Below are 16,021 nucleotides of genomic sequence, written 5' to 3' on the forward strand. Positions count from 1 at the left end.
GTCCAGAGCATGGAGGCGCTACCAGGAGAAAGGCCAGTACATCAGGAGACGTGGAGGAGGCCCTAGGAGGGCAACAACCCAGCAGCAGGACCGCTACCTCCGCCTTTGTGCAAGGAGGAGCACTGCCAGAGCCCTGCAAAATGACCTCCAGCAATTCCCACCTTTTGTCTATTCCATTTGCACAACAGCATGTGAAATTTATTGTCAATCAGTGTTGCTTCCTAAGTGGACAGTTTGATTTCACAGAAGTTTGATTGACTTGGAGTTACATTGTGTTGTTTAAGTGTTCCCTTAATTTTTTTGAGCAGTGTATATACATACTTTTTTTTAGAATATACCTTTATTATTCCCTGCAAACCCTACCATCCCTCCCCCAATTGGAATAAACAAATAAACAATAACACTTAGGCTTCTACCTTCAGTTTATACATATTATACACATTTTACAGACACAATCTATTTACAATAGTTATATTTTGTTTGTTTTGAGTTCTTCCTCTATTTCCGATGTCCAGTTTGATTTCTATTTGTAACTGTGCTATTTCACAAAATTTCTGAACCTATATATATTTTACAGACCCCGTATGTTTTACATTGGTTATCTTGTTGTTATTAGTCCCACCCTTCAGCTCCATTCAACCCCTCCCATCTATCTCTTAACACCATCCATTTTGGATTTCTATTTGCCATATATTTTTCAACTGTGCTGTGATGCTTCACAAAAGTACTGAACCTTTCTATTCTCATAGCTTCTACAGATTGTAAATTTAACATAAGCATTTTCGCTAAAATAATTATTATATTATTGATTGATTGACTATGACTTTTCAAATCACCCAGTATTGCCATCTGCAGAGTTAGTTCTAGGTAAATGTTGCAATTCTTCAGCCATTCCTGGACCTGTGACCAAAAACGAGCTACATATAGACAGTACCAAAATAAATGATCTAATACAGGGCTGCCCAACCCTCGTCCTGGAGATCTACCATCCTGTGGGTTTTCAGTCCAAGTGATTATACAAAATTTTCAGTCCAAGTGATTATACAAAATTCTTGCAACCAATAGAATGTTAAATATATGGGGGATACAATCTTCCGAGCCCTGCCGATTTTGCTGTGAGGAGGCAGAGTCATTAGATCAGGGCTGCCCAACCCTCTTCCTGGAGATCTACTGTCGTGTAGGTTTTCAGTCCAACCCTAATTTAGTGTATCTGATTCAGCTAGTTAAGGTCTTGTTGAGCAGCTAATTAGTAGAATCAGGTGTGTTAAATTAGGGTTGGACTGAAAACCTACAAGTTTTTTTAATCAATTAGTATATTTGAGTTTAACCACAATATTTGCTGTATTATTTGTTCTGTATTTTCAGGTGGATTAAACTGAAATTGCATCAACTTTCTAAGGCTTGTTTAAAAAATTAAGATATTTTGGAGATTATTTCCTTTTCAAACAACTTAAAGTGAGCAGGTGCTATCTGAATAAAGGGAAAAGCGTCATTCTTGAACATAGGATGAGACATTCCTACCAATTTACTAGAGTTTGAACTTCAGTATAACTTTTGTATGACTGATGCCTTTTGTGAGAGGTCTAATGCTTTAATATTTAATAATTTCTGCACTCCGAATTCATATTCGTTATATAAATAGGCCCTTTTAATTTTGTCTGGCTTGCCATTCCAAATAAAATTGAGTATTATTTGTTCATATAATTTAAAAAGCAGGTCACTAGGTGTAGGCAAAACCATAAGCATATAGGTAAACTGTGATATGACTAAAGAGTTAATCAGGTTGATTTAAAAAAAAAAAAAAAAAGTATTTTCCTTTCCATGGTAGCAAGATCTTATCTATTTTTGCTAACTTTCTATAAAAATGTATTGGACTGAGATAATTTCTTTTTGGGGGGATTTGTATACCGAGTATGTCCACATCTCCGTCAGAGCATGTTTCAGTAATAATGAAATCAGATCTTCTCGTTGCGTGTCCGATAATCTACCATTTATATAGGAGTGGTTAAAACATGCTAATAATGGTCCTCTGAGTATATCAAAAAACGTTTGGTGTACTTCTACTGGTTATGCCATCCAGCCCTGTAGATTTCCCAGCCTTAAAGGCTTTAATTGCGTCAAGCATTTCCTTCTCTGTAATTTGGCCTTCACATGAGTCTTTCTGTACAGATGTTAATTTTACATTATTATTAGGGAAACAATCCATACAATTAGCTTCGGTTAGTGGAGATGGAGGAGACAAACATATTCTTAAAGTACTTTACTTCCTCTTTCACAATATCATTCGGTGAATCATGCGTGACTACATCATTTGTAACAAGTTTCAATAAAAAAATTTGGTAGCATTTCTATATTGAAGATTGAAAAAGAATTTGGTGCATTTTTCCCCATATTCCATCCAGTTCGCTTTATTTTTATAATATATTACACTGGATCTTTCTTGAATAAGTTCCTCCATTTGTTTTTGTTTTTCCTCTAACTTATTCTGTGCCTCTATGGTACAGTTTTATTGCTATCTAACTGTACTGTTAGTCCTTCAATTTCCTTTGTTAATATGGACTCTTCATCTAAATTGCTTTTGTTTTATAGATAAGTACTGAATTGCATGGCCTCTAAAAGGCTTACAATAAGGGGATCTGCTTGACCTATGGTATGTCTGAAAAAGTCAGTTATAAATTCTTCTGTCCTAGTTCTAAACAATTTATCAACTAGTAGGCTTTGATTCAATTTCCAATATCCTCGCCCACGTGGAAATTATGTAAGAGTAATATATATGCCAATTATGTGATGATCTGACCGCATTCTGTCCCCTATCAACACTTTTTAAACTTTTGGTGCCAGAGAGAATGGCATAAGAAAGTAGTCAAGACGACTAGCTTGATTAAGCCTCCGCCATGTATATCTCACTATGTCATTGTGTTTAAGCCTCCATATATCCACTCATTCCAATATATCCATGACATTCATGATTTCCTTAAGTGCCTGAGGGTGATAGTTTGTACTGTGATTTCCTTTCCGGTCCATAGAGGTATTTAAGACCGTATTAAAATCTCCCACCATAATAATTGAGTCTAGTGTTGCTTGTAGAGTTGATAAATTCTCATATATAATTTCAAAGAAGCTTGGATCATCATTATTTGGACCGTATAGGTTAATAAGCTATATCTGTTTATTGTCCAATAACATATTTAAAATAATGTGATATAATAATGAGCCCTTGGTTCTCTATGGTGTTGTAGGTCAGGGTGTTCTAGTCAATTCATTTCTATGTTTGGGATTGAGTATGGTTCCCAATTAGAGGCAGCTGATTATCGTTGTCTCTAATTGGGGATCATACTTAAGGTATCCCTGTTCCCACCTGCTTTTGTGGGATATTGTTTTGTGTTGTGCATGTTGCACCACGTAGTTCACGTTTCGTTGTTTTTATTTTTGTTTAAGTTTCACTTTGCATTAAATATGTGGAACTCAAATCACGCTGCGCCTTGGTCAGTCTTTCCTCATGATCGTGACAAATAATCCATCTACCTTGATGATCTGTTTGGACAACTTGCACATTTGGATCAAAATTACTGTTAATTAATATCATCACCCCTTTTGAATTTCTTTGCCCATGGGAGAAATATATTTTTCCCCCCCAGTCCTTATTCAACAAAAATAAATCTAAAATTGTTGAATGAGTTTCCTGTAAACAATAGATATTATATTCCTTCTCTTTTAGCCAGGAAAATACTGATCGTATTTTCTTATTATCTGCTAAGCCATTACAATTATAACTGGCTATACTTATTTCACCACTTACCATAATGAGAGACAACTTTCAATTCTAATTATCAAAATATATGTTTGTAAATGTACCATTAAAAAGTAACATGATTATTGAGTGTCTATATAGCTGTACCATGATATTTGCATTGCTACTAAGTAAACCTCCAATTGGTCCCCACTATTCCACCTGCTAAAAGCCCTCCTCATCCCGAGTTGGGTTGCCATCCCAATGCCCGGCAGACCACCACCGACCCCCTGGATCCCATATCCCTGGAGAGACCGGGACCCATCCTTCGACAAGAGCACACAGTGCCACCCATAGAACAGAAGCAGATCAACCGCCAAATGCATTTCCATCGCCCTCACCTCGATTTGTATTACATATAGCTATTAAAAAATATATATATATACAGTGGGGAGAACAAGTATTTGATACACTGCCGATTTTGCAGGTTTTCCTACTTACAAAGCATGTAGAGGTCTGTAATTTTTATCATAGGTACACTTCAACTGTGAGAGACGGAATCTAAAACAAAAATCCAGAAAATCACATTGTATGATTTTTAAATAATTAATTTGCATTTTATTGCATGACATAAGTATTTGATCACCTACCAACCAGTAAGAATTCCAGCTCTCACAGACCTGTTAGTTTTTCTTTAAGAAGCCCTCCTGTTCTCCACTCATTACCTGTATTAACTGCACCTGTTTGAACTCGTTACCTGTATAAAAGACACCTGTCCACACACTCAATCAAACAGATTCCAACCTCTCCACAATGGCCAAGACCAGAGAGCTGTGTAAGGACATCAGGGATAAAATTGTAGACCTGCACAAGGCTGGGATGGGCTACAGGACAATAGGCAAGCAGCTTGGTGAGAAGGAAACAACTGTTGGCGCAATTATTAGAAAATGGAAGAAGTTCAAGATGACGGTCAATCACCCTCGGTCTGGGGCTCCATGCAAGATTTCACCTCGTGGGGCATCAATGATCATGAGGAAGGTGAGGGATCAGCCCAGAACTACACGGCAGGACCTGGTCAATGACCTGAAGAGAGCTGGGACCACAGTCTCAAAGAAAACCATTAGTAACACACTACGCCGTCATGGATTAAAATCCTGCAGCGCACGCAAGGTCCCCCTGCTTAAGCCAGTGCATGTCCAGGCCTGTCTGAAGTTTGCCAATGACCATCTGGATGATCCAGAGGAGGAATGGGAGAAGGTCATGTGGTCTGATGAGACAAAAATATAGCTTTTTGGTCTAAACTCCACTCGCCGTGTTTGGAGGAAGAAGAAGTATGAGTACAACCCCAAGAACACCATCCCAACCGTGAAGCATGGAGGTGGAAACATCATTCTTTGGGGATGCTTTTCTGCAAAGGGGACAGTACGACTGCACCGTATTGAGGGGAGGATGGATGGGGCCATGTATCGCGAGATCTTGGCCAACAACCTCCTTCCCTCAGTAAGAGCATTGAAGATGGGTCGTGGCTGGGTCTTCCAGCATGACAACGACACGAAGCACACAGCCATGGCAACTAAGGAGTGGCTCCGTAAGAAGCATCTCAAGGTCCTGGAGTGGCCTAGCCAGTCTCCAGACCTGAACCCAATAGAAAATCTTTGGAGGGAGCTGAAAGTCCGTATTGCCCAGCGACAGCCCCGAAACCTGAAGGATCTGGAGAAGATCTGTAGGGAGGAGTGGGCCAAAATCCCTGCTGCAGTGTGTGCAAACCTAGTCAAGAACTACAGGAAACGTATGATCTCTGTAATTGCAAACAAAGGTTTCTGTACCAAATATTAAGTTCTGCTTTTCTGATGTATCAAATACTTATGTCATGCAATAAAATGCAAATTAATTACTTAAAAATCATACAATGTGATTTTCTGGATTTTTGTTTTAGATTCCGTCTCTCATAGTTGAAGTGTACCTATGATAAAAATTACAGACCTCTACATGCTTTGTAAGTAGGAAAACCTGCAAAATCGGCAGTGTATCAAATACTTGTTCTCCCCACTGTATATATATATTATTCATTTTTTATCTTATTTTAAATAAATAGCTATTAATATTTGTAGTAATGTAGGCAAGGTAATGTAAGGATTTTTACCTCTCACCAGTCTTGCCCTTACCAAAATTACATTATGGCAAGCAATTATTATATAGGCAAACAATTATTGTGAATCATCCTATATTGTCCCTCGCAACAGTTGTGGGATACACACACACCCACACTTCACAGTCCCCAAGTCCAGAACAGACTATGGGAGTCACACAGTACTACATAGAGCCATGACTACATGGAACTCCAATACACATCAAGTAACTGACGCATGCAGTAAAATTAGATTTTTTTAAACGATTAAAACACCTTATGGAACAGTGGGGACACACACACACGATAACATACGCACTATACATACACATGGATTTAGTACTCTATATACTGTATGTGGTAGTGGTGGAGTAGGGTCCTGAGGGCACACAGTGTGTTGTGAAATCTGTGATTGTATTGTAATATTTTTTAAACTGCATAAATTGCTATAATTTTGCTGGACCCCAGGAAGAGTAGCTGCTGCTTTGGCAGCTAATGGCGAACCATAATAAATACAAATACAACCCCTTTCCCCCACAACAACCATAGACTCAGATTCTCAACAGTTCCACCATCCCAGAGCCCAACTCAAGAAAGGTCTTGATTTACAAATGCATATACAGTTGCAGCTGTATGAGAAGGCCTAATAAAACTGTGCAAAAGAAATGGGCAGAAATGGGGAGATTTGATAAACCATTGTCACGTCCTAGATGATGGAGGTCAGATATACCCCCTTCCCCTGAAACACCCACAACATGCTCCCCCGTACTGACCATATTCCCAAGCATCTCCGTGCAGTCAGACCTTTGATTTTGTGCCACCAGGGCCACAATAATATGCATACTCTCTGAATGTCCGAGTGTGACCCCCTCCCCATGGGTTACTGCTTACCCAGGCTTTTAACCATTATTTTATCTTTAAAGAAAGCAAATTTGGCAAAGATTGGGCATTCATACCTCTGCCCTCTCTGTCCGAAGCGGTGTACACGTTCGAGTTGGATTTTGTCGATAGCTTCGCGTGGAATCTGAAGCGCTGTGAGGAGGAACTCTTTAACTACAGATTCAGGAACTTCTCCTTCTTTCTCTTGGATACCTGTAAGTACTAGATTCTCTCTCATGGATCTAGTCTGTATGTCAAGTAAGGCTTCTCTCAGAACGATGTTCTCCTTTTTAAGTTCATTAACTTCAGTTTCAATCTTATTGACTGTCCCTTTTAGCTTGTTTGTGTCTTTCTCCAATGTCGCAGCTTTTTCGTCACTTATCTCGAGGCTTGCCTTCAACACTATTATATCCTTACTGACTAGTTAAAAAATATATAATATACCCAGTTTGTCATTTATTGATTTTAACAGATCGGTTTCGACCTTTACCATTCCCGGTGGTGAAAATATTAAATCGTCTTTCTGTAGAAGAGTCACGTTTTCGTTTTGAAATAGGTTCCCCTGTCTTACTCTCCATCATGTTTGGGTGTTGCTTGTTTTCGTAATATTTGTCAATACATTTCTCTAGTCTTATGATTTGTTTTGTGTTGTTATCCAGATTGAAGGTTATTACCCACCAGACTGTGTAGTGCTAATATTTAGTCTAACTTACCGATATTGAATATTACGTCTTTATCTTGAGGTGGTCTACATAGCTGTGTTCAGTCCACCATCTTGCTACTTCCCTATTCTTAACTGGTTTTCCACTATTGATAATGTATATTAATTGCTAGTACAATGCCTTGCAAAAGTATTCATCCACCTTGGCGTTTTTCCTATTTTGTTGCATTGCAACCTTTAATTTAAATAGATTTTTGGGGGTATTTCATGTAATGGACATACACAAAATATTCCAAATTGGTGAAGTGAAAAAAAATACTTGTTTCAAAAAATTCAACAAAAAAAATAAAACATGCAGTGCAAAACAAGTGGTGCGTGCATATGTATTCACCCCCTTTGCTATGAAGCCCCTACTTAAGATCTGGTGTAACCAATTACCTTCATCAGTCAGATACTTAGTTAAATAAAGCCCACCTGTGTGCAATCTAAGTGTCACATGATCTGTTACATGATCTCAGTATATATACACCTGTTCTGAAAGGCCCCAGAGGCTGCAACACCACTAAGCAAGCGGCACCATGAAGACCAAGGAGCTCTCCAAACAGGTCAGGGACAAAGTTGTGGAGAAGTACAGATCAGGATTGGGTTATAAAAAATATCAGAAACTTTGAACATCCCACAGAGCACCATTAAATCCATTATTAAAAAATTGAAAGAATATGGCACCACAACAAACCTGCCAAGAAAGGGCCGTCCACCAAAACTCACAGACCAGGCAAGGAGGGCATTAATCAGAGAGGCAACAAAGAGACCAAAGACAACCCTGAAGGAGCTGCAAAGCTCCACAGCAGAGATTGGAGTATCTGTCCATAGGACTAATTTAAGCCGTACTCTCCACAGAGCTCCACAGAGCTGGGCTTTACGGAAGAGTGGCCAGAAAAAAGCCATTGCTTAAAGAATAAGCAAAAATAAGCAAACAAAAGTGGGAGACTCCCCAAACATATGGAAGATGGTACTCTGGTCAGATTAGTTTGAAACTGAGTATTTTGGCCATCAAGGGAAAATATCTGGCACAAACCCAACACCTTTCGTCACGTCGAGAACAACATCCCAACAGTGAAGCATGGTGGTGGCAGCATCATGCTGTGGGGATGTTTTTCCATCGGCAGGGATTGGGAAACTGGTCAGAATTGAAGGAATGATGGAGGGCGCTAAATACAGGGAAATTCTTGAGGGAAACCTGTTTCAGTCTTCCAGAGATTTGAGACTTTGGGACTGAGGTTCACCTTCCAGCAGGACAATGACCCTAAGCATACTGCTAAAGCAACACTCGAGTGGTTTAAGGGGAAACATTTAAGTGTCTTGGAATGACCTAGTCAAAGCCATGACCTCAATCCAATTGAGAATCTGTGGTATGACTTAAATATTGCTGTACACCAGCGGAACCCATCCAACTTGAAGGAGCTGGAGTAGTTTTGCTTTGAAGAATGAGCAAAAATCCCAGTGGCTAGATCTGCCAAGCTTATAGAGACTTACCCAAGAAACTTGCAGCTGTAATTGCTGCATAGGGTGGCTCTACAAAGTATTGAATTTGGGGGGGTGAATAGTTATGCACGCTCAAGTTCTGTTTGTCTTAATTCTTGTTTATTTCACAATAAAACATATTTTGCATCTTCAAAGTGGTAGGCATGTTGTGTACATGTGTACATGTGTACATGTGATACAAACCTCCCCCCCATACAGTGGCTTACTTTCGCAAGCCACTGTATATTACTTGCTTTAGCAAGTCTCTCGGATTTCCTACCAGAGAGATTGTAAACTGTAATCTGTTTTACTGAGACTTGGCTAACGGGGGAGGTACTTGATACGGCTATTCAGCCTGCAGGGTTTTCTGTACATCGGCAAGACAGGAAAAAATTACTTTGCGGGAAGAACAAAGGCGGAGGAGTATGTTTCATGATCAGCAACTCAAATCAAATCAAATCAAATTTTATTAGTCACATACACATGGTTAGCAGATGTTAATGCGAGTGTAGCGAAATGCTTGTGCTTCTAGTTCCGACAATGCAGTAATAACCAACAAGTAATCTAACCTAACAATTCCACAACTACTACCTTATACACACACACAAGTGTAAAGGGATAAAGAATATGTACATAAAGATATATGAATGAGTGGTGGTACAGAACGGCATGGCAAGATGCAGTAGATGGTATAGAGTACGGTATATACATATGAGATGAGTACTGTAGGGTATGTAAACATAAAGTGGCATAGTTTAAAGTGGCTAGTGGTACATGTATTACATAAAGATGGCAAGATGCAGTAGATGATATAGAGTACAGTATATACATATGAGATGGGTAATGTAGGGTATGTAAACATTATATTAAGTGGCATTGTTTAAAGTGGCTAGTGGTACATTTTTACATAATTTCCATCAATTCCCATTTTTAAAGTGGCTGGAGTTGAGTCAGTATGTTGGCAGCGGCCGCTAAATGTTAGTGGTGGCTGTTTAACAGTCTGATGGCCTTGAGATAGAAGCTGTTTTTCAGTCTCTCGGTCCCTGCTTTGATGCACCTGTACTGACCTCGCCTTCTGGATGATAGCGGGGTGAACAGGCAGTGGCTTGGGTGGTTGTTGTCCTTGATGATCTTTATGGCCTTCCTGTGACATCGGGTGGTGTAGGTGTCCTGGAGGGCAGGTAGTTTGCCCCCGGTGGTGCGTTCTGCAGACCTCACTACCCTCTGGAGAGCCTTACGGTTGTGGGCGGAGCAGTTGCCGTACCAGGCGGTGATACAGCCCGACAGGATGCTCTCGATTGTGCATCTGTAGAAGTTTGTGAGTGCTTTTGGTGACAAGCCGAATTTCTTCAGCCTCCTGAGGTTGAAGAGGCGCTGCTGCGCCTTCTTCACAACGCTGTCTGTGTGGGTGGACCAATTCAGTTTGTCCGTGATGTGTACACCGAGGAACTTAAAACTTTCCACCTTCTCCACTACTGACCCGTCGATGTGGATAGGGGGGTGCTCCCTCTGCTGTTTCCTGAAGTCCACAATCATCTCCTTTGTTTTGTTGACGTTGAGTGTGAGGTTATTTTCCTGACACCACACTCCGAGGGCCCTCACCTCCTCCCTGTAGGCCGTCTCGTCGTTGTTGGTAATCAAGCCTACCACTGTAGTGTCATCCGCAAACTTGATGATTGAGTTGGAGGCGTGCATGGCCACGCAGTCATGGGTGAACAGGGAGTACAGGAGAGGGCTCAGAACGCACCCTTGTGGGGCCCCAGTGTTGAGGATCAGCGGGGTGGAGATGTTGTTACCTACCCTCACCACCTGGGGGCGGCCCGTCAGGAAGTCCAGGACCCAGTTGCACAGGGCGGGGTCGAGACCCAGGGTCTCGAGCTTGATGACGAGTTTGGAGGGTACTATGGTGTTAAATGCTGAGCTGTAATCGATGAACAGCATTCTCACATGGGTATTCCTCTTGTCCAGATGGGTTAGGGCAGTGTGCAGTGTGGTTGCGATTGCGTCGTCTGTGGACCTATTGGGTCGGTAAGCAAATTGGAGTGGGTCTAGGGTGTCCGGTAGGGTGGAGGTGATATGGTCCTTGACTAGTCTCTCAAAGCACTTCATGATGACGGAAGTGAGTGCTACGGGGCGGTAGTCGTTTAGCTCAGTTACCTTAGCTTTCTTGGGAACAGGAACAATGGTGGCTCTCTTGAAGCATGTGGGAACAGCAGACTGGGATAAGGATTGATTGAATATGTCCGTAAACACACCAGCCAGCTGGTCTGCTCACACTCATGGTGTGATTGTCGGAATGTAAAAACTCTTAAGACTTTCTGTGCCCCTGACCTGGAATACCTCACGATGAAATGCCGACCACATTATCTCCCCAGAAAATTCACAGGTGTTTGAATCACGGCTGTGTACATTTTCAAAGAACTACACAGGACTTTCAACAAATTCGAAACAGCATATCCTGAGGCCGCTTTCGTTGTAGCCAGGGACTTAATCAAAATAAATCTAAGGAAAGTTCTCCCGAAATTCCATCAACACATCTCTTGGCTCACTCGGGGGGAAAATACGTTGGACCATTGTTATTCTCCATTCCGACTGCATGGCCAAACATGACTCCAACACCATCATGAAGTTTGCAGATGACACAACGAAGGTGGGCCTGATCAGCGACAGTGACGAAACAGCGTACAAGGAGGAGGTCAAAGCCTTGTCGTAGTGGTGCCAGGGAAACAGTCTCTCCCTCAACGTCAGAAAAACCAAGGAGCTGATCGTGGACTACAGGAAACAGGGGGAGGAGCATGCCCCTATTGTCATTGACAGGGCTACAGTGGAGAGGGTAAAAAGCGTAAAGTTCCTTGGCGTGCACATCACAGAGTACCTGACATATCCAATCACACCACCACCAATCACACCACCACTTCAGGCAGGCGCCTGAAGAAATTTGTCATGGGCCCTCGGGTCCTAAAGAAGTTATACAGCTGCACAATCGAGAGCATCTTGACAGGCTGCATCACCGCCTGGTACAGCAACTGCACCACCATCAACCGGAAGGCCCTACAGAAGGTGTTGCGGACAGCACAATAAATCACTGGGGGTGAGCTCCCTGCCCTCCAGGACATCTACACCAGGCGATGTTTGAGGAAGGCCCAAAAGATCGACCAGTACTCCCGTCACCCGAGCAACAGACTGTTCACTCTCTTACCTTCTGGCAAGCAGTATCGGATTATCAGGTCTAGGACCAACAGGCTCAGAGACAGCTTCTACCACCAGGCCATCAGACTGCTGAAAACCTAAACCTCCCTGCACAGACCTGCACCTTAGAGACTATTTGCACCAGAGAGAATATATGCACCTTAGAAACTATTTCCACCGACTACCCACACATCCAACCCTTAACACAAACACACACACACCACACCACACCACACACACACACTCAGAGCTCACACAAGCACACTCACAGTCAACGCTGCTGTTCTAATATATACAGTTGAAGTCGGAAGTTTACATACACCTTAGCCAAATACATTTAAGATCAGTTTTTAATTTATTTAATCCTAGTAAAAATTCCATGTTTTAGGTCAGTTAGGATCAAAACATTATTTTAAGAATGTGAAATGTCAGAATAATAGTAGAGAGAATGATTTATTTCAGCTTTTATTTCTTTCATCACATTCCCAGTGGGTAAGAAGTTTACATACACTCAATTAGTATTTGGTAGCATTGCCTTGAAATTCTTTAACTTGGGTCAAACGTTTCAGGTAGCCTTCCACAAGCTTCCCACAATAAGTTGGGTGAATTTTGGCCCATTCCTCCTGACAGAGCTGGTGTAACTGAGTCAGGTTTGTAGGCCTCCTTGCTCGCACACACTTTTCAGTTCTGGCAACAAAATTTCTATAGGATTGAGGTCAGGGCTTTGTGATGGCCACTCCAATACCTTGACTTTGGAAATGGCTTAAGGAAATGTCCTTAAGCCATTTTGCCACAACTTTGGAAGCATGCTTGGGGTCATTGTCCAGTTGGAAGACCCATTTGCGACCAAGCTTTAACTTCCTGACTGATGTCTTGAGATGTTGCTTCAATATATTCACATAATTTTCCTCCCTCATGATGCTATCTATTTTGTGAAGTGCACCAGTCCCTCCTGCAGCAAAGCACCCCTACAACATGATGCTGCCACACCTGTGCTTCACGGTTGGGATGGTGTTCTTCGGCCTGCAAGCCTCCCCCTTTTTCCTCCAAACATAACGATGGTCATTATGGGCCAACAGTTCTATTTTTGTTTCATCAGACCAGAGGACATTTCGCACCAAAGTACGTTCATCTCTAGGAGACAGAATGCGTCTCCTTCCTGAGCGGTATGACGTCTACGTGGTCCCATGGTGTTTATACATGTGTACTATTGTTTGTACAGATGAACGTGGTACCTTCAGGCGTTTGGAAATTGCTCCGAAGGATGAACCAGACTTATAGAGGTCTACAATTATTTTCTAAGGTCTTGGCTGATTTCTTTTGATTTTCCAATAATGTCAATCAAAGTGGCACTGAGTTTGAAGGTAGGCCTTGAAATACATCCACAGGTACACCTCCAATTGACTCAAATTGTGTCAATTAGGCTATCAGAAGCTTCTAAAGCCATGACATCATTTTCTGGAATTTTCCAAGCTGTTTAAAGGCAGTCAACTTAGTGTATGTAAACTTCTGGCCCACTGGAATTGTGATACAGTGAATTATAAGTGAAATAATCTGTCTGTAAACAATTGTTGGAAAAATGACTTGTCATGCTCAAAGTAGATGTCCTAACTAACTTTCCAAAACTATAGTTTGTTAACAAGAAATTTGTGGAGTGGTTGAAAAACGAGTTTTATTGACTCCAACCTAAGTGTATGTAAACTTCCGACTTCAACTGTACTATTGATTCCACTACCTACTTCATACTTGTAAATACAGTCCATTATTACTATGCATACTACCTCTTCTATTACTTCTACTACTTGTTATTTTTTATTTGACTCTTTTCATTGTTATTATTGATTCAGGTATTGCATTGTTGAGGGAGCTAGCTAGCGCAAAAGAGTTTTGATGCAACTTTTGTACTTGCTGTGAACTGTGTACGTGACTAATACATTTTATATCTCTCCTCTTTCCATTTCTTCTCTCCTCCTCCCCCTCTGTCCTATCCTCTCCTCTTTCCATCTCTTCTCTCCTCCTCCCTTTCTCCTATCCTACTCTCTCCTCGTCAGTTTAGCCATAGCTGTCCAGCTCTTGCCTGGGGAGGACCAATTAGGACCAGTGCAGAGCCGAAAGGGAGGAGTTATCATGTCTGGTTATAGCCAGGGGCAAAGAGATAGGCATTTATGACTCCGCCATACATGCACACACACAAACAAACAGAGAGAGACTTTAACTGAGCCCTACACAAGGCTTTAAAAGCTTTCAGCTTTCAGAGACACAGGCCTACTCCTCATGGCTTTAAACACCAGCCTTTGTCATCTATCCCTCTCTCTTTCCTTTTTTCAATTTTCTCTTTAATGTGTGTGTCACCATAAAGGCTCATAGAACAGGAACAGAATCGATATGAAGGCAATAATTAGTTGATGCCAAAATCTAATAACATACTGCACCCATGGCTTGTGACTGAAATATAGTTCCAACAGCAACTGTCTCTATTCCATAAGATTATTTGTTTATGTTTGATAGAGCCTGAAATGAATCAATGATATGATCGCATTCAACAGGTTTCCCTACATGCAGAAAATGTCATTCCTCACACACAGGAAAATTTGAATGTGGACAGCAACTGTCATTTTCATATCAGTGAAAATAACATTTTGCTGCCAAACCACAGGGTGTAGGCCTACATGAGAGGGGTGGGAAGAGAACTGTTCACACTATAGGAATAGGTTCACACAGTCCATGCACACATTGTACCTAATTGGCAACGACAAGACAATACAGTTCTCTTTCATTTTAAAAAGAGGATTGACAATTTGAATACTGCATAATGCCAATTAAGTGCCATCATCACTCTGATCCTTTCAACGTCCACTTCACCACCCTCTCTTGTTCTGGTCGTCTGCTTTACTAGACTGCATTACCTCTCCCTTTCTCGTTGACTGAATACTCTGGGCAGCTGTTCTGAAAACAGATTACCGGTTTCAGAGTTTAGGCTGCAGCGGGAAAGTTTGGCAGCCACACAGATAGACAGATTGCGTAAGTCTCTTTTACCTGTTTGTCGAGGGTCTCTTTTCCCGCAGTGGAGACCTTCGGAACAGGCACGCTCTCGCAGGTGCAGCCCTCCAAGAGGTAAATCCCGGCGGGCCGTACACTCTGCTCGTTTTCGAAGTAAAAAAACACGTTTTGGTACAGCGCAAAGAACTTCTCGTGCCACCTGCTGTTCTCCGTGGTCTTCTTGCTCAAATAACCGCGCTTGGTACCCTCCTTACGCGCAACGACTGAGAGGAACAGAGCGTGTCCCTCATTAAACCTGACACTCTTCTGCATTTTAATGTATTCCTTTTTGTTTTTTATAAAACCGTGTGTAGGCTATTGAATGCGAGACCAAATCCGCCGGTGTGTGTTTAAACTTCCCCTTTCAGTGAATGAAGAGGGAAAGTGGTCACCAGACTGAGCATCACAAGGCTGAGCGCCGAGGTGCACGGGAAAGTTGCCCCGCCAAAGGGAGAGCTCTTGCGGGGAAACTCATATTCGAGAGAGACCCCGTCAACGACTTCTTAAACCCATGTACGATCCATGTCCACATCTGCCAAACGTTGAAAAGAAAGGTAGACAAAATCCCAGATGGAGGAAAGAGTAGGCAATGAGATGCAGAAAATGGAAAGGTTATTGTTCGCAAAGCAGAGAGGGGGGAAGCCTTGGAGAGGACAAACAGTGTGGTCGAATCACCGCCTAGATCAGCAACAATTGGCTTTGGCTCCGCCTCTCTCTCTCTCTCTCTCTCTCTCTCTCGCTCTTCTCTCTGTACACAGAAAAATGCTGGGTTAAAAAAACATCTAATTTGTGTTATTTGGTAACCCAGCGTTGGCTAAATATTGGACACAACACATGCTGTGTTATTTTGACGCAGCCAGTTGGGTTGGGT

The 16,021-nt window shown here is 41.7% G+C and overlaps 1 protein-coding gene across 4 annotated transcripts in view; it reads right to left on the reverse strand.

The window, feature by feature from the left end:
• Window positions 1–15,802, reverse strand: part of LOC139576367 (ras-specific guanine nucleotide-releasing factor 2) — a 244,912-nt gene extending 229,110 nt beyond the window's left edge. For all 4 annotated transcript variants that reach the window (XM_071402412.1, XM_071402410.1, XM_071402411.1 and 1 more), the window contains exon 1: window positions 15,148–15,802. In XM_071402412.1, coding sequence (XP_071258513.1) covers window positions 15,148–15,423 — 276 coding nt within the window. In that variant the 5' untranslated portion in view covers window positions 15,424–15,802. The remainder of the gene's footprint in view (window positions 1–15,147) is intronic.
• Window positions 15,803–16,021: the final 219 nt, after the last annotated feature.

The sequence above is a fragment of the Salvelinus alpinus genome, chromosome 5 (assembly GCF_045679555.1).
Source record: "Salvelinus alpinus chromosome 5, SLU_Salpinus.1, whole genome shotgun sequence".
Lineage (NCBI taxonomy): Eukaryota > Metazoa > Chordata > Actinopteri > Salmoniformes > Salmonidae > Salvelinus > Salvelinus alpinus.